The sequence below is a fragment of the Rhamphochromis longiceps genome, linkage group LG20 (genome assembly GCF_057381845.1).
Source record: "Rhamphochromis longiceps isolate RC_006_pf linkage group LG20, R_longiceps_female_GT1.1, whole genome shotgun sequence".
In the NCBI taxonomy this organism is placed as follows: Eukaryota; Metazoa; Chordata; class Actinopteri; order Cichliformes; family Cichlidae; genus Rhamphochromis; species Rhamphochromis longiceps.
The window spans coordinates 1,615,779-1,635,531 of NC_140576.1; the positions used below are offsets into that span (position 1 = coordinate 1,615,779).

General features: G+C 38.9%; 1 protein-coding gene across 1 annotated transcript; it reads left to right on the forward strand.

The window, feature by feature from the left end:
* The first annotated feature begins 426 nt into the window (after positions 1-426).
* LOC146644574 (putative RNA helicase mov-10-B.2) lies at positions 427-19,648 on the forward strand. The gene is made up of 23 exons (XM_085394494.1): positions 427-820; positions 1,696-1,798; positions 4,295-4,476; positions 4,813-4,909; positions 5,009-5,150; positions 5,253-5,505; positions 5,605-5,715; positions 6,501-6,678; positions 7,169-7,311; positions 7,420-7,596; positions 7,842-7,954; positions 8,072-8,268; positions 8,578-8,675; positions 8,805-8,902; positions 8,991-9,089; positions 9,254-9,359; positions 9,442-9,559; positions 17,582-17,773; positions 17,898-17,975; positions 18,059-18,184; positions 18,270-18,358; positions 18,477-18,589; positions 18,726-19,648. The coding sequence occupies exons 1-23, from the start codon at positions 687-689 to the stop codon at positions 18,785-18,787; spliced, it is 3,009 nt and encodes a 1,002-aa protein (XP_085250620.1). The 5' UTR covers positions 427-686; the 3' UTR covers positions 18,788-19,648.
* The last annotated feature ends 105 nt before the right edge of the window (positions 19,649-19,753 follow it).

Here is a 19,753-nt window from a genome sequence, read left to right on the forward strand (position 1 = left end):
ATGTTTTGCATATCATTTTAAGCGAATATATATCTGTCTTCCTTTCTGTCCTTGATCCCACTTTAGGAGTGGGATGATGGGCCAGAGTATAAGTCGTGTTTTAAGTCATAAAGCTCAATGCACGCTACAGCCATACCATTCATTATGTTTCTTTTTCTATTTTTGAGTCAATAATAAAACAAAAACAAATTAAGACAAATTTAATTATGGGCGTTGTGTTGACCCATTTTGATTCAAGGAAAGAAGTTCAAGGAAGGTAACTCAGCTTGTCTCGTGCCATTACAACCAGTACGTGGTTTCAACAGATATCAGAGCGAGATAACAGTCACGCAATTAATAGTGACGTGGCAGAGACTGCCTCGTCCTATGGCATCGCTTTATTGCGCTGTTATGTTTTGTTTGCAGATGCTCTCAGATGATTTTGCATCTCAGCGCGTTAAGTTTCATTTCTCCGGCCTGACTGACTCTCTGGGTGTGCCTGCTTTTAATCTCCGAGCATGACTGTTTCAGTACGCAGCAGATAGCATAGAGGTGCTCCGCCCATGCGGGCGGTCAAGGAATGGAAAGCTAAAGCCCAGTCTTAGGGTATTGCTTTATGAAATAAACACAAGCTGTGCGTTACATCCGCATTTAGACGATCGGCACGGACGATTTAGGATATACTCTGATAATATCAACTATTGATCATGGTTAATGTGAAGTTATCTATCCGCTGCCAAATTGGACTCGAGTTCTTCGAGTTTTTGAAGGAGACTAATCGAGTATCCATCACAGACAGGATTCAGCTGAGAGACATTTACAACAATGAGTTCCGGATGAGGTGGGTTCTTGATCACTGTTATTTATAAAAGTATCCATAACCAAAAACTGCAGTAAAAGTTGAAGTACTGAATCGACTTCTTGAAGTAAAAGCCAAAAAGTGCAGGCTCTGAAATGTACTCAAAGTGAGAACGTAAAAAAGTAGGTCCTTGAGGGAATTCTACCACCAATTTTTGTGCAACTGAACCTTGTGCCAAATTAATATAAGACTGAAATCAGTCTGTTATGTAGGATACCAGCAAAACAAACAAATTTATATATATAAATTTTTCTTCTGATGTCTACATTGTGGAGGGTGACTTTGCCTTGAGTACAATCAGAGGTTAAAGTGGAATTCGGCTGGTATGGAAGCCCTAAGATCAGTTGTTGTCGTTTAGTGGGGAAAAGAATGATAACTCACAATTTTATGATCGGCTAACCTGCTGCTCTTTGTGGATTTACAGAAATGAATTGAACAAGATGTCAGCAGATGTTTCACAACCTATCTCGGCTTTTTTCCATTTCCTAAACAAACAGCATTGGTATAAATTTTACAGGTCATACACAGATGTGATTGAAAATGACGACATTAATCTTTAAATCTGTATCAGAAATCACTGTGCAGTCCTTCCCTTTACACATAACCCCTCTTTTTCCTTTTGTCTCCTGTCTGTCTTACAATTTTCTCCATCTCTGACTAAAGTTAGAATTCTCTCCCTGAAAAAGCAGCAGTACAGCAGGTGGACCTTTCGTTAGCAACACTGTGCGGCAGACTGCGCACAGTTTGTGTTCTTGCTGATGTTTGTTGAGTTAATAGAAATGTTGCATTTGATATTTTCTGCCACTTGAAAAGTGAACTTACTTTGTTACCAATGATATTCTTTGTAAACACTTCAGGAATCCAGAGGCCAAAGATCCAAACTTTGGGTCAGTCCTGTATGCCCTGAAAGTGTCCAACAAAATAACAAGACGAAGAGACACTATTCGTTTCAACTCCAAGGTATGCACTACTCCTCTTTCATTATCTGTTATACCAGAATCTCTAACGGTACATGTGTTTCTTAACAATTACTGATTTCAATGATTGATTGATTGATTTTTTACCATAAAACTTACATTTTCACATTTTATTTAAGCACATCACTCAGTCTTGTAGTTGAGATAACAAGGCATGTCTGATATTTTTTTAGAATCTCTCAGTGATACAACTTCAAATGAAACATTTAAATTTAAAATCAGTTAATCATACAGGTAAATAATGTTTATCTGATGAAACAAAAACAAAAAAAAAATACTGGCGGCTGATTATAGCCCAATGAAATGAATCTTAGCCTTTAGTCATTGTTGGGTAAAGTCCAGATGGCAGCTCGTGGATTGAGGTAGGTGCGGTGCTGGTGTTGAGTTGGTGATCACGTGCCACACTGATGTTCCCTTAGAGTCAGTGCTACAGTGTCAATGGAAAATTGTATTTAGTAGTCAGTATAATCTTTTAGTGATATAAGTTTGCTTATGGTAGGATGCTGTTTGTAGTTATTTGGTAGTGACAGGATGTGTGATTTTTAGCAGGCTTGGTTCACCCCCACATCCTGGGAGCATGGGAGAGGTCGTACCTTGTTTTATTGTTTTAACGTAGCTATGTCTGTTTTAGTCTAAGTGCTTTAACTGCTGGACTTCCCCACCGTGCCATCTAGGGTGGGGGAGACTACCCTCTTTATGACCAAGGATGTACATTTTGTGCTTTCATGTTATATGACCCTTTGATCAACACACACACACACACACACACACACTGGAGTCTCTTAGAGTGGAGGCTGCCCTTGCTAGCAAGAAGTTCTGTGTGTTTCTCTTCTCTGAGTCTTTACTGAAGAAGTGTTTTAGAACATTTTCCCTAACATACAGTATAAAGAAGAACAGGGCTTTATTTGGAATATCTATTCCTTAATTGTGTTTACATCAAGCGTCAGGATACAGCTAATCCGCTGACATTATGCAAATGTTTTTACAGTGACTGTGAGGCATATATACCACTTAGGCATCAGCAAAGACTTCATTGTTAGCTGTTACTTCCTGTTTCTCCAGTGCACAATAGTGAACATATTTTTATTTGGTTTTCAAGGTTTTATGTTTTCAACATTTGACAATAAAATGAATAAATGAAACAATTTTTTCCAAATTGTGATGTTTTTACAGATATAATACAGGTCATTGATAGTAGTCGTAGTTTCTCTGACAGTGTTTATCATTTTGGTAATTTCCTTCTGTGACTTTTCCAGAATAACTTTTGTATTTTAATATAACCGTACCAATAAAACAGTTATCTGCCCTTCCATTTTCATACCTGAGAATGCCACAGAGTTAAATCTGGGCTATGCAGGCTTATTTTTTTTTATGTAAAAAGGCAAACTTCTTGGTTATCACAGAGGAGGTCAAAGAGTAAAGCTATTCTCAACCTGTTATATGTTGATATATATGAGTGTTCATATCTTATCTCATATCCCTCCCCGTTGCTTGGCTCTTGCTTGCTCACAAGGGGTCGTCTGATTGTTGGGGTTTTCTGTGTATTATTGTGTCTGTCTGTCTGTCCGTCCATCCGTTCAGCATTTTGAGCACTTTTTAGCTGTTTTCGTGCCTTTGGAAGGATTTTATCAGCAGGATAGCACTAAAACCATCTAAGAGACCATCATGAACTTCACACACGTGTAACAGTTGAAATCAAAGTGATGATTTATTTGGAGGGAGTGTGCTTTGAGCCATGAGTACTTAATAAAGGTTATCCCAGCACAAAGGTAGAGCTGCAATCTGTTCTTTTAGCAACATAAATGTTACATCAGAGAAATTTATTGAAATGGGCTTTTGAAATTGGTATTGTGAGTTTTAAATCATGATGTGCCATCTACTGTACACCTCATGTATTCTAACTTCAGTGTTAGAGGAGGTGCAAGTGGAAGCAAAGTTCATATTTACAGTAAACATTCTTACCCTAGTTTGCTATTGACAGAGGGCAACTGTTTCCTTGTTTTCAGCATGTTTGACCTCACCTCATAGTAAAAAGCCAAACAGGTTCTAAAAGACATTAAGGTATTATTATTGTCTAAAACAAAACTGGTTCAGCTTGCTCTTCTTCTTCTTTTTTGTATTTGTTAATAGGAGGATCATTAATTGTGTTATTAATGGTTAAAATAAAATAGGTTTTTTTTTTATAGGACAACATTTTATAGGACTTAATATTCTTAAACTGTCCACAGGAATCAGTTTAAAATTTTGAAGTCAAAGCGAGTTAAGGAATCAGAGTTCACGTAAGGACAGGATGCTGTCACTTCCTCAAAAATACATCCTGTTGTCTGAAGAAAATACTTCAGAGTTTCTTAAGACGACGCTCATTCTCTTTCTTGGTTGCAACTTTATAAGCTCAGATAAATAAAGCCAGAAACGTGACAGTGGTTTTTCTTTTTCTAAATCCTAAAATAAAACTGACATGAAGTGATGATCCACACAGGTCAAAGCTCTTTACGTGGACCAGTGGCAGTGGCAGAGAGACCGTAAACCGACGCCTGCCCAGAATGGAGCAGCCAGTCCGGGGATGGGACAGACAGCAGCCTCTGCAGATGAGGCAGAGACAGGAGTAAGATACCGGAGGAAAACGGCCAGTCTCCTGATGAACAAACTCAAGTCAGAGAGGTAACCTGGCACAATGCAACTCACAGTGTGAACATGCTTTTTATTTTTAAGGCAAACCATTAGGAATGTTTTTGTTTAATGAGTAAATGAAATGTGAAACATGGGAAAACACAACTCATGTGCTGTGGCAAACAGGCCAGGCATGTATGCAGAACATGGAGGTGCGAGTGTGGCTACTTCAGTCCATTAACCTCTGTCACTCACTCAGAGCATCCGCCTCTGCTGCCTGTATTACTTCTGCATGCAGCTAGAAAAGAAAGGCAAACGTGAAAGAAGTGGCCTGAACCCCTGCAGTAAAACAGTGAATCAATGCCTCTGATCTTCTCCCACCTACAGAACCCACTTCATATCTGACAAAAATGGGATCAGCATCACATCCGAACGTTCGTTTGAGAATGGAAAACTTCACTTACGTGTGGAAGAGACCTTTGAGGTATTTAAGCCATCAGATTGCAATGTTCCCCGATATATATACATGTGCTTACAAACAAACAAAGAAAAAACTTTACAAAATGATGTGTTTTGCTAACAGAGTGAGATAACCCTGCATATGAAGAACACTGGAACAGAAACTGTGTATTTCACCTACTACACACCTCTACACTGGCTCAAGTGCTTGTCGCTGGTTGACGAGCAGAAAGTGACCAAACAGAACCCCCTGACACTAAAACCAGGTGACGCGAGCATCACAGATAAGCTAGCTCGTTTGACTCACATTTGACTCACAGATTACAGGTTGAATTTGACCATTAATGCACTCAACATCCGGGTTTCAGGTGACAGCTATAAAATCCAGGCTGTCTTCCGCTTCAGCTTGGTTGGTTTCTATCCAGCTACACTCGCCTTTGAATTCAAACCAGACCTGCAGCCATCCTCTGCTGCATTTTACATTGTGCGCTTTATTGAGGCTGAGTGTGTAACTTCCTTGGGACTGGAGCTAGCACCTACAGCCCCCTACAAACCTCGCTCCATCCCCGCCTGGACTCCTGAGGTTGATTGCATGACTGTGGAAGGGGTGCCACCTGAAGGGTACTACGCTTTATTTAGCTGTTAAACGTACTCTGTAAATGTACAAAAATACATTTTCTGTCTCTTTTATAATACTACACCTTTATTTGTCTCCTTAAGGCTGGCATTAATACATCTAAAATACGTGGTTAAGCTGAAAGAGTATCGAGTACCATCATACATCCGTAACCTCCTTACATCACTGAAGTACTCATCATTCAATGCTAAAAGGTAAGAAAGAGCCTTGAGATTGTGGTAAATGTTAAATGGTAGTTTGCCTCACTCATGTTTATTTTCCATTAGTTTTTTATGAGGTTAAAGTGTTTTAAAAATTGCAGTGTTATCAGTTTGTTGTCAGTGTCTTCTGATTTCACTAATCTGGTGACATCTTTTATGATATTTAACAATGATCTCTTTTGAGACAATAGGACAAAAACATAGATTAACTAGAGGGGCAGTGGAAGAACATACACCAAGGCAATGTTATTTCAATTCCATTCTGCACTAAAACTAATTTAGTCTTCTTCTTTTTTTTTGAACACCTCTCCACCAAAGCAGTTTTACACAACTTTTCTGTGTGTTATCGATCGTAAATGTATGTGAATGTCCTTCCCAGCTGGATGGGATGTTAGTTGGTCTTCCACATTGTGGGAAAGGAGCAGGTGCTTTTACCACTAGAAAGTGGGCATGATGTCTAGTTTGCCCTGCATATCCAGTATTTCCAGTAGTGACAATCCTTCTAAAAGACACTGCTGTTTGCTATATGTGAGAAAGGGCGACTGTGGAAAACACGTCATCTCATTCTCCTGAGATTGTCCTAAATTTGTGTGTGATATGGCTCAATTTTTCATAAAATTCAAGCTTGGTAGTTTTTGTGTAATCTTGGTGACAAACAGCAATGATCAGCAATTAAGAAATTGATGTGATCTACTGAGATCCTCTAATCTCAACTCAGCTTCTGTGATATGATTTGCAGTATACAATGTCATCTGTTTTTCATGTGGTGTGTCTCAAAGAGCCATACTGGAGAGTCCCTTGAACTGGGAGAACTACACAGAGAGGTTCCAGGTGCTGCTGTATCTGGAGGAGCTTCAGATGGAGGTGGACATCAAGAGATACAACATCCCCAACACTGACAGAGGACACGCTACCATGACTAAAGACAAAACGAACAAGAAGCTTCTTGTTCTGGAGGTAAATGTATCAGATATGTCAGATATATGATTCTGATCACATTTAGTTGTTACCATTAGTTCAATTATAAAAATGTATAAGACCAACTAACAGCTCAGCCTCTCTTAGTGCTATATGTAATATGGTGAGAAAGAACAGTACAATACCTGAAAAATTAAAGAAATAAGCAAGTTGTTAGTGAGCATATAACTGAAGGTTTCATTCATTTCATGAAGAGTTATAAAAATTAACACTGAAAAATACCCCTCAGTTATGAAGGTCATTCATTTAAACCCATATCAAACTCATACAAAACATACTACATACCTAAATATGGTCATTCTTCACTGACCCATTCATATGTTAAGCTTGTTTTTCATGTCGGTTCCTAAAAATGACAAGGACCTCTACACAACCTTGACTGCTTGTGGCAGCTTGTGGGACACATTCAGCTCATGTTTGTGTCATCACGGTTATCCTTGTGACAGATAGCTCTTGTCCCTTTTCCCAGGTGCCTGGTGTGGCTGAGAACCGTCCCTCTGTGCTCCGAGGAGATAAGCTGCTGGTGTATCCTGTTGGAGAACCAGGGGTCAAGTACTGTGGCTACGTCCACAGTGTGCACCTGGACAGTGTTAAACTGGGTTTCAGCTCCCAGTAAGATGATGACTGTTTAGCATTATAAAAGTACAAATCAAGGGAGATTAATACATTTCTAGTAAAGTGATATTTGTGGCATCTTAGGTTTTGTGAATTTCTTTACAGGTTGGTCAGCCGCTTTGTAGAAGGTATGAAGTTCAGTGTTGAGTTCACTATAACCCGCCTGACTCTGCGTCTCCAGCACAGAGCGGCAGAACTGGCTTCTTCATATAGACTGGAAAGCGTGTTGTTTCCTGCTGAACCCAACATGTCCTTTCAGCCAAAGGACCTTCCCAATCTCAGGTTAGAAACTCTAGTGGACTGATCACATACTTTTTTTAATACACAGTGCATGTGTTATCCTTTTTCTCTACATGTAAATAAATAATGGATGATCATCAGTGCTGCACTACTCAGCCGAGGCTGAAATTTTGGTTCTCTGTATACACTTAAAATGTATAAATCATCCTGAAATGACAGGAGTGATTCAGGCATGTGATTCAGCTCTAAAATTATTCCTTTTTTTCCATTTATTTTTCCATCAACAGGCTGTTTGATAGGCAGCTGGAGAAAAATCCAGAGCAATATCAGGCAGTACAACACATTGTAGCTGGCTCATCCAAACCTGCCCCCTACCTGATTTTTGGTCCACCTGGAACTGGTACTGGGTCCCAAAGATTGCTACCCCTCTGCTTTTGAGCTGCTATAGAAGGAACTTATCATAAGTCTGAAAATGCAACTCAGCTGATGCCGTTTTTATGTTTCCTGTTCTATTCAGGAAAAACAGTGACTGTGGTGGAGGCCATCAAGCAGATAGAGAAGACACAAGCTAACTGCTACATTCTGGCATGCACTCCAACCAACAGTGCTGCTGATCTGCTTTGCAAGAGGATTCTGGAGCATGTGGACAAGCGTAAAGTATATCGCATGTATGCCAGCAGCTGGGACCCAAAACTTGTTCCTGATGAACTAATGGTCAGTGCTGGGAGTTCATTTAATGAAAATGATTTGTTTTTCTTTTTTAATGGAGATGCAGTTTATCAAGAAACTAACTCTGCATTACCTTTCATTCACCTGTGATATTAGAGCAAACTTTCATTCAGTAGTTTACATTTAAGTATCTACTATATGTGAAATGCACTTCATGACTGTAATGTTCATGCATGACACACTGAATGAGGACTCACTCACTCATTTCTTAACCACAGTGTTGATGTGCGTTCTAGTGCTTGATGCTATTGTATTAAGTCTCACTGAGGTTTATGATACGATGGCACTTTACAGGAATGCTCTAACCTGGTTGGGGAGTGTTACATTTTCCCTGCTAAAGAAGAGCTGATGACGTATAAGATCATGGTCACCACCCTGTTTACTGCCGGAAGGTAGTGAATGACTCACACTGCAGTCATATCTGCATGACACTGTCTATAACATTAACACAACATTAAACATGACAGATGAACGTGGCAAATATGACTTTGTGCCATGTAAAGATTTGTTGATCTGTGCAGATTCGTCTCAGGTGACATTCCAGCAGAACATTTCACTCATGTGTTTATTGATGAGGCTGGACATGCTGTGGAGACTGAGTGTATAATACCATTGGCAGGTATAAACAACAAAGAGTTTTCCTTTCTAGAGCTGTACTAAATTTGATTTATATGATGATTGATTTTTGTTATTTTGTGGGACCAAAGGGTTGCTTGATGCAACGGCTGGTCAGGTTGTTCTGGCTGGAGACCCCAAGCAGCTTGGCCCCATTCTTAGATCTCCTTATGCTCTGAAATACGGCATGGGTAAGTACAGACGTAAGAACACTTATGTTGCCTTGCGCACAAATCTACTGTAATACAGAGAAATAAGGCTACATACATGAATGAATGGATGGATACTGCCCGGAACTGTTTCCCTGTGTGTAGCAAACTGACATTTGGTTTTAAAAACTCTGTGCTGTCTACAGGAGTGTCCCTCTTGGAGCGGCTGATGAATAACTTCTCTGTGTACCAGAAGAACGCTGATGGTGTGTTCAGCAAACGTTTTGTTACCAAGCTGCTGCGTAACTACAGGTGTGCTAGAAGAGAGTCTAAGGATGCTCGGTGACAAAAACTTGATTTGCTTGATTTGCAACAATGTGCATTTTTCTTTCAGGTCTCATCCTGCCATTCTCAAAATTCCCAATGAGCTTTTCTATGACGGGGAGCTGCAGGCTTGTGCAGATGAGTACGCACGAAACTTCTACTGCAACTGGGAAGAGCTACCAAAAAAGGTAGTGATTCTTCTTTTAACAAGTGTGCACTGTGCAGTGTATGTACAATTCACTAGCTGGGACCACATCCTCTGTAATGATGGGCGATGAGGGATGAGGAAGTGTGAACTGGTGCTGCGGTTTGGGGAAGGCCTCGAAGGGGACTGGCGACCAGTGATGGGAATAACGGCGTTACTTTTTTCAGTAACAAGTAATCTAACTAATTACTATTCCTATCCGGTTGTTCAGTGATGACGCGACGAATCCTACTTCCGGGTCTAAAGTAGTCTGCGTTTAATGTGGCTTTTGTGTTGTTAACATGTTTAATGTTATGTATTTTCTTCTATTTAATCTCAAAAAGCTCCTAAAACAGTCAGTGATCACTGTTGACCTCCCTCGGCTTTTATTACCACTAATCATTTATTTAAGCTCAGTTTTTAAAACCTTAGGATGTAACTACAGCCCAGCCCATGCAGCAGTATATTAATGACTAACCTCGTATTGTGGATGGATTATCTCAGTTGTTCTCCTGGCTGAAGTTTGGTCCTTTTACAGCATCCTGCCATGCGATTACATTTGTTCCTGACCACCGAGAACACTCACGTTAACTTTTATCGAGTGGAAAAAAAGTTAGCTTGTTTATATTATGCTAACATAGCTGTGTCGCTAGCTGTCACGTAGCACATCATTATATACCAGCTAGCCCAACTTCAGTAACCCTACAAACGTCACTGCTGTTTAGTTTTCTGTCTTCATTTATGCTGGAAGTGATAGCAGAGCTGTATGTTTGAATTTGTTTCCAAAACCCCGCAGTCAGGACATGCTATATTGTATTTAGATAGAAGCTAGCGAGCTAACTCCCTGCTAACTTCTAACTCCGTTAAATGTCATAAATTCCGTTTTCATGGATGCCTGGATGTTAAACTCAATTGTTACACCTGGTAGAGCAGAACACTGATCATTTTATTAAAGATGAAAGACTTTAGACAGTTTTTCAACTCTCAGTAATGCCACAGTGATCGTTTGATATATGGACCTGCAGCGGAGTTTAGACCCAGACACGGCTAGTGACGTCAGACTGAACAACCGGATTGTTACAATGCCGTTACAGTTACTAACAAGGAAACGCGGTCCGTTACTATTTTTCAACAAACAGACGGTTGAAGCTGTATTCAGCTGTAAGTAATCTGGACGCTGCAGCTTTAAGCAGCTGCGCGCTCCCGCGGACGATAATCACAACACCTGAGTGCTGCTGTTTGACTGAGCAAGAATAAAGTAGTCATGGTAAGCCAATCACATGACCACTTAAAGACAAAGCAACAAGGTGACATATACCAGTTTTTAAATTGTGTTGATAGGCCACTTAAAACCAGAGTCACGATAAACAAGATATATGCCTGTTTATTCCTCAATAGTGTCGTCACGTAAGGACAGCGCTAGCAAGCACTCTCTTCTTATGCCCCCACCCCCCTCCCTAACAGGGGAAGTTTTAGGAGTAGAAAAAGAGAGCGAGCGAGTTTTGAGACGTGAGAGATTTGTGACGTTTAGCGTGTTTGGAGTGTGTAGTTAATGTGCTGTCTTGTGTAGTTAGTGTGTTGTGGATAGTTTTGTGTTGTGTGTCAGAACAATGAGGCGACTGCTGTCTCCAGGTAGAAACAGCAGTGATACACCTGCTGCTGTCAGAGCTGCAGGTATCAGGCTGTGATGTTTCCTTTATAGTGGACAGAAATGATGTTTTTGGAGAGGCACAAATAATTTGTGGCATCTTATTGAAGAACAGCTGATTGTTCTGTAAATAGTTTGAAATGGTTATTTAAAAAAATCAAGGTAAAAGGTAAATGGATGCAAATAACTTTGTTGTTTGCAAAACTTGTGCATAGGATTTTAAGATTGACAATTTATATTTGCATTTAACATTATGAAATATGATTCATTAAACATGTTTGTGGTTGTTACAGTAAAAAATATAACCTTTTCTCCTCGGACTTTATGGTTTTTGTCTGATTTTAGATCAATTGTGTTAATACAGTCTGTAAAAAATGAAAACATGACTGTAGATTCAGACACGTGAGGTTGTTGTTTCAAATATTTTTATTGAGAGCAAGTATCATGATTGTAGTTTTTACAAATTGACATAACATAGCTTATGCTCCTTTTTTTCTCTAAACTAATAAGGCAAATAATTAAACAACACCAACAACAACAAAAAAAAAAAAAAACCCGCAGTCACCCATAAGGGGTCCCAATACCCCGGCTGTCGGCAAAAGGGAAGAGAAACAAGTAAACAAAATTTTATATTTTCCCAAGGTATATAAGTAAAGGGTGCCAGATTAATTCAAAATCTTTTACATTGTCATTCATACTATATCTTATTTTTTCAAGGTGAAGAGTGTTTATAAGTTCAGTAAGCCACATTTTTAATACAGGAGTTTCATTGCCTTTCCAAAGCTGCAGGATCAATTTCTTTGCAATAATCAAAGCATATGCCATAAACCTTTTTTGAGAGTGTTGTAAATTTTGTGTTTCGTTGGAAATCCCAAAGATGATTACTGTCGGATTTGGTTCAATCTTACTTTTAAAAATATTAGACATATAAGTAAAAATATCATACCAAAAACCCTGAAGCCTTGGACATAGTGCAAAACAATGTAACAGATTTCCATAGTGTATCTTGCATTTTTCACAGAGGGGGGAACACTCTGGATACATTTTGTGAAGTTTTTCCCTTGAATAGTGTAGTCTGTGTATAATTTTGTACTGAATTAAACAGTGACGGGAATTAATAAAAGGCGTATTTATGTTGTGTAAGGCCTCCTGCCAGAAATCTTCTGATAGGAGAGTCCCAAAATCTTTTTCCCACTCCTCTTTGATTGAAGTAGTTGAAGGTATACTCATCTCCTGTATTGAATTATAAAATAATGAAATTCTCTGTTCAAACCCCCTTCCATCACTAAGACATCTGTCCAAAGGATCGGACGATATGTTTTCAAATTGTGGCAGGTATGTACGGATATAGTCTCTTAGTTGAAGATATCTAAAAAAATGACTGTGAGGCAATCCAAATCTATCTTTTAAATGTTGGAATGACATAAAAGTATCATTTAGGTATAAATCCTTTAATTTACAAATTCCCAATTCCTGCCATATATTGAAAGCTCCGTCTACACATGATGGAAGGAAAGAGGGGTTAGCTGTAATGGGTGTACACATTGATAGTTTTTTCAATTTGAAGTGCTTAATTATTTGTCTCCAAATTTGTACGGTATTATAAATCACTGGATTCGAATTGTAATATGAGTTTGTCAAAAGAATAGGAGAGAGTAGTATTCCACCAACACAGTAAGGAAGGCAATCCTCCCGCTCCATCTGTAAGCCGTTAGGGAGTATTGCTGTGTCATCCAATAGAAGGGAAATTATTCTTAAATTTGATGCCCAGTAGTAGTACATAAAGTTAGGTAGTGTAAGTCCACCAAGGGATCTATGTTTGCATAGGTGGTCTTTTTTTATTCTATGTGTTTTATAATTCCATATAAATGGCATAATGATGGCGTCCATCTTTTTAAAAAAAGATTTGGGCAAGAAAATTGGGATGTTTTGAACCAGATACAAATACTGCGGGAGAAATACCATTCTTATTGAATTCACTCTCCCTATTAAAGAAATAGGAAGTGTCCTCCAGTACTGAATGTTATTTTTAAGTTTCTCCAGTAAGGGAAGAAAATTCTCTTTCATTAGGGAGCTGTGTTTTTTTGGTATTGTAATGCCCAAGTAAGTGATTTTTTCATAGGTTATTTTAAATGGGAGAGATGTAAGCCATTGTTTATTCTCTAATTTAATGGGCAGTATTTCGCTTTTTCCCCAGTTAATCTTGTAGCCTGCGAAAGTACTGAATTTATCAATCACAGAGAGAATTGCTGGGAGGGATATTAATGGTTTTGTTATGTATAATAATATGTCGTCAGCATAGAGCGATATAGAATTAGAAGTGTATGTTGTATCATAACCGTGTATATCCATATGGGTTCGAATTGTCTGTGCTAAGGGTTCCAAAGCCAGGGCAAATAATAATGGACTAAGAGCGCATCCTTGTCTTGTACCTCTGCTGAGTTTAAACTGAGTTGATAATGTCTGATTTGTAAGAATTCTGGCTGTGGGATTATTATAAAGTAGTTTTATCCAAGAGATGAAATCTTGTCCCAGTTGAAATTTTTCTAGGACTGCAAAGAGGTAGGACCACTCCACATGATCGAATGCCTTTTCGGCATCCAAGCTAAGTATAAGTAGGTCCTGTTGTACCTTGGGGGAATAGATTATATTAAATAGACGTCGAAGATTATTAAAAGAACTCCTGTTTGGAATGAAACCTGTTTGGTCTGGATGCACCAATTTATCTATTACCGTATTAAGTCTACTCGCTAGTATTTTAGCCAGAATTTTTTGATCAGAATTTAATAGAGAAATAGGTCTATATGATCCCACTTCCTCCAGTGCTTTGCCTTTTTTTGGAAGTACTATAATAGTTGCTTCATTCAATGTTGGAGGTAGGGTGCTCATTTTGTATGCATGGTTATATAATTTAAATAGATATGGACTTAATTTGATCTTAAAGTATTTATAAAACTCATTCCCTAACCCATCAGGGCCTGGACTCTTGTTGTTTTTTAGTAATCCGATAGATTTTGTAATTTCTTCAATTGTGATCTTAGCGTTCAAAATATTGGCATTTGTCTGGTCTAACACAGGAAGATCACATTTATCTAAAAATTCCTGCATTTCATTAGGCCCTGCAGTGGGATGAGAAGTATAGAGGGATTCATAAAACTGTCTAAAGTTATCGTTAATATCTTTGTGTGATGTGACCAGATTTCCGTTACTTGTTCTGATTTTATGAATCGCTCTATCATTTTCTAGTTTCTTTAGTTGTCTGGCTAGCAACTTATGGGGTTTATCCCCAAATTCAAAATAGTTCTGTCTCACAAAAGTGAAAGTTCTATTAATATTAATAGATAATATTTGGTTTAGTTTATATTTTAGTGCACAAATAGTATTATACTTATCTAAAGAAGGAGCCATTGCATTATTGACGTCCAGTTCGTGGATTCTTTTTTCTAAATTTAGCTGTTCTAATTTATTCCTTTTGTTCCGTGACGCTTGATATGATATTATAAACCCCCTGATATAAGCTTTAAACGTTTCCCATAGTATATCTGGAGAGGTCTCAGCATTATCGTTTATATCAAAGAATAAAGACATCTGAGAGTTTATATATTGTTTAAATTCTAAATCGTTCAGTAATTGTGGGTCAAATCTCCAATTTCTGTATGTTTTAATAGGGTTACTAAGTGCAAAGGAGCAAGTAACGGGGCAGTGATCAGAGATAATAATATTATGATAGGTTGCATTTCGAATTAGGGGGAGCATTTTTCCATCCACCAAAAAATAATCAATCCTTGAATAACTATTGTGTACGTGGGAGTGGAAAGAATACTCTCTGCCTGATGGATTTAGAATTCTCCACGCATCACAGATATTCATATTCTTCATATATGTTTTAATAAAATTACTGCTTTTACACGGTGTGATTTTTTTGGACAAGGATTTATCCAAATATGGGTCTAATGCTAGGTTAAAGTCACCTCCAATTATTAAATTAGTGTTGGGTATATCCGGAATTAAGCTGAAGACCTTTCTATAGAATTCTGGATCGTCATGGTTGGGCCCATAGACATTCAGTAGAATAATTGGAGTAGTATGCAGCTCCCCAGTCACTAATACATATCTCCCATTCTTATCAACTATAGTGGAGTTATGTTTGAACGGGGTATCTTTCTTGATTAAGATAGCTACCCCTCTAGTTTTGGCGGAAAGTGTTGAATAGTACACCTGATTTATCCATCTACATTTAAGTTTATTGTGAGCCGCATTTTTCAAGTGGGTTTCTTGTAAAAAAATAATATCCACGTTAAGAGATTTTAAGTACGATAAAACTTTGCCTCTTTTAACAGGTTCATTTACACCCTTTACATTCCAAGTACAAAAAGTTAAATCCACATTTTTTACCTTTCCATTATCTTGCATTTGTATACTTTAGGGCGGCTTAATTCTCGTATTTTCCATATTCGTACAGTCGAGATATGGGTCCCAACCCTCACCCCCCACCCCCCTACCCGTGTGTAACCGTGACAAAAAAAAAAAAAAAAAAAAAACGTAAGCAATGCATCCCCTTCCGTGTATCCCAAAAAAAAAAAAAATTCGAGGGGATGCTATAACAAAAACTAAGCTTACCAAAATATTCTATCTCAAAACTTCCTTTGTCCATAGCTCCTGGGCAAATGATGATTTTTTATATCAAAGTAAGTACGTGTCATTGGGCCAGATGCGGAGCTCTGGTTTATCTACCTTATGCCGTCCTTATTGAGATCCAAATTTTTCTTGTGCGTAGCGAAGTGCTTCGTTGGGATCTATAAAGACCAGTTCCGTACCATTGTGTGTCACCCTAAGTTTAGCCGGGTATAGAAGTCCATATTTAACTCCGGGTTGGTCTCGAAGCAGGTTTCTTGCTGGAGTAAACGCTGCACGTCGTTTTACCACCGCCTGGGGTAGGTCGCGGAAAATCTGAACGCGGATATCTCCGAGCTTCAGATTTTTCCTGGTGGAGATTCTTCGAAGTATTTCTTCCATAGTATGGCAATAGTGTATCCTCACAATCAAGTGTCGTGGCGGGGCCTCTTCTTCTGGGGTCACTCGTAGGGCTCTGTGTGCACGGTCCACCAGTGGGGTTTCGTCCAGGTCTAGTAGGTCTCGTAGTAGCCTTGCCGCAAAGTCTCTAGGACGTTGACCTTTTTCTCTACCTTCAGGTACTCCGGCTATCCTTATATTTTTCCTCTTTGAACGCCCTTCCAGATCAGTGCATTTTTCGGACAGTTGTTCCACTTTATTAGAAAGTTGTTTGACTTTTTCTTCTAGTTTCACCACGGAGTTAGAAGTGATTGTCGCTGATTCTGATAGATCTTTCAGCTGTGCATTGTAATTTTCCATTACCGTTTTTAGAGCTGTGATGGCTTCATTATTTTCAGCCCTTAGCGTTGCGATTTCCCCACGTAGGGTGTCGCAAACGTCTATTTTCATTTGAGTTATCTTATTATCCAAGGAAGTAATCGCAGAGAGTACTTGTTTGTTACCTTGTGTATATTCCTCGAGTGCGGAGTTAACTGGCGTGCCAGCTTTGGCGCCGTCATTTTCAGTTGAGGCCACATCAAATTCGGTCGTTTCTGTCGCCACTAGCTTCGGATTTAGTTTTTTTGGAGGCATTTGGAGAAGAATGCACTCTTCACAATCCCTATGTTGCTTTGTGGGAAGAAGATGTATTACTTTGATATTTGTCGAAATTTCGTAAAATCAGGTGCAGGAGCTGTGGCACACGCGTCTTCACCCTCTCATGATCTAACCGGAAGTGAGGTTTTGGAGACACGTGAGGTTGTGCTGAAAAGGATGAGACCAAACAAGTAAACAGTTTTTAAAGGTGAGATGTGGAGGAAACATCAAAAGTAGTTAAAAATGGACAATTATACCCTGGACCCCAGAGGGTTAAACATTTTTTTTAAAGTAACGCAATAGTTACTTTTCAAGTAATTAATTACTTTTAGAATATTGTAACTCAGTTACTTTTTTTGAAGAAGTAACTAGTAACTATAATTAATTACTTTTTCAAAGTAACTTGCCCCAGGCCGGGCAGATCCCCAGGTACTAACGAGAAATGAATGAAAGGAAAAGAGGAGAAGAGAGGGAAAATGGGGGGGGGGGGCATGAAAATGAGAACAGCAGGTATTGGTGAAGGGGGGCTTTTATAGCCTGAGGCCGGAGGGGGCGTGAAGGAGGAGTGGTCCCGCTCCTGAAATTCAGATGATATCTCCACATAATTCATTTACACATCCAGTCTTCTTCTACTGCTTTTGGAAATCAAAGCAACAAAAGCTTTGCTGCAACTACTCAGAGCAGTGAGGTAGTTAAAAGTTTCACCAATTCAAAATTTATGTCTTTCAGAACTTCCCAGTGATCTTCCATGGGGTGACTGGCATTGACAAACGTGAGGCCAGCAGTCCTTCTTTCTTCAATGTAGCTGAAGTGGAGGTGCTGATGGACTATGTGCGGAAACTGCTGCAGGCACAAGGCAAGAAGGGTGTGGCAAAGATTGCACCCCGAGACATAGGCATCATCGCCCCCTACAGGAAGCAGGTGTGATTAAATTTTTTTTATGTAGTGGTTACAAACCTTTGCTATAACTACAAATGAACACACGTAGATAAGATGCAGATTTAAAGGTGTGGTTAGTGGTTATGTTTTTCTTTGTGTCACACAGGTGCAGAAAATCCGCAAGGCACTGGAAAAAATTGGTCTGGAAAAAGAATTTCAATTTATGAGTATGGAAAACCTTAAGGTAACTAAATGTTGGAGAGTAAAAGACTTCAAAACACAGAGTAGCAAGTGTGTCAGAAATGCATATTTGTGTGTGTGTGTCAGGTTGGTTCAGTGGAGGAGTTCCAGGGCCAGGAGAGGAGAGTGATTTTGGTGTCTACAGTTCGAAGCAGCCCCGATTACACAGAGATGGACAAAAAGTTCAACCTGGGCTTTGTCAAAAACGAGAAGGTAAATAACGCAATCCCATACACAGACACACAAAATGAAGAGCCTGCATTTACAGATTATTGTGACACGTTCTTTTGTTGTCCAGAGATTTAATGTGGCTGTGACTCGAGCTAAAGCCCTGCTGATTGTGGTGGGAAACCCCAGAATTTTGGAAACAGATTCCACCTGGGCCCGGCAAGTGACACACTCCTACTTCCGCTTTCAGCAAACGTTAAATTTTAAACTCAGCTTTAAATTTGAACGAGTGATCTGTGCTGACTTTCTTGTTCACTCTTTCTCTGTTCGCCTGCAGCTTCATCCAGTACTGCAGAGATGAAGGAGGTTACACTGGATTCATTCGGGCAGAGGAAGATGTAGATGTGTTTGCTCGACTTCAAGCACTTTACATCTCAATTGAGCCCACAGGTAGCAAACAAAGGCTAATTACAATAATTGTGCCACTGAGTAAAAACATATGAAACTGAGGGTAATTCTTTCATAAAAACCTTCCTCATATGAACATGTTAAAATTCTCCACCTTGAATTTTGCTTTTCTCACCAGTTGAGACTGCAGAGAGTGTCATTCAGCAGCAGCTGGACCCTGAGTGGAGGAATGACATGTGAGCCAAAGGAGAGCCCCAAAAGCTGTTCAGAGGAATTCATTTCAGCACCATCAAACTGTCCTAAATGAACACTTTGCTATATCAAATGTCCAAAGTATATTTTACTAGATAATCTTGACCAAAGACAATGATAGACATAACTGTTTTGTGTTTAAAGCAACTATGTTGTCTCAGGGAACTGCACCACTAACACCAGCAACTTCTCACAATTACATGGTGACAATAAATCTTGAGACTGAAAAGTTCCTCAAGCAGCTCAGAAGTGCACTTTTCCAGCACTAGGAGAACAGATGAAGCAGTCTGTGCATAGGACCGAGTGTGCTTTACAAACGTGCACTTTATATGCAAGGATTCTTCTGTGTCATCTGATCATCAGTAGAATCCAAAAGGAGCAGTTAGGGACCACGCCTGACTTTGCGAAGGAGCAAATTACTTGAATTTACAGTTTTAAATCAATCTGTGCTTAAGTATTAACTGGTTGTTAAATAACTGAAATGTACATGTCATAGTGTACATAGTGTTGCCTGCCCATGTATGAGACTTTCAATGTATTTCTTAATTACAGTTACCAAACAGCAATTTTATTCATTTTCTTATCAATGGAGTAATTGTAAGGTTCATTTTAAATCAAATTATTTAAATAAATCTAAGATGACAACACACGAGGTCACTTTAATGTTCAAACCTACCAATTTTGTTTTGTTGTTTTTTTACTTGTAAGTCTGAGGTCTCTTTAATTCTCATTTTAAATATTATACCAAGGGGATGCCAAAAGAAAGTTAAATGCTGATTTACTTATAGAATAGAAGTCAGTTGTAATAAATAAGAGTAAACCATTATTGAGATGTAAATGTATTAAAACCATCTCCAAAACCAAACCAAAGTAGTATTTCAAAAATACTTTATTAACATGTTTGTCATGTTTCAGACATTCAAAACTTCCTGCTCCTGTTTGTAAAGCAGCTTC

What these genes read in the sequence shown, in the direction of transcription:
- LOC146644574 (XM_085394494.1), top strand. Translation starts at nt 687, where the DNA reads ATGGTTAATGTGAAGTTATCTATCCGCTGCCAAATTGGACTCGAGTTC. An exon ending in AAGGACCTTCCCAATCTCAG is followed by an intron (nt 7,597 to 7,841) that starts GTTAGAAACTCT and finishes TTCCATCAACAG; the next exon opens with GCTGTTTGATAGGCAGCTGG. An exon ending in TTTTGGTCCACCTGGAACTG is followed by an intron (nt 7,955 to 8,071) that starts GTACTGGGTCCC and finishes TGTTCTATTCAG; the next exon opens with GAAAAACAGTGACTGTGGTG.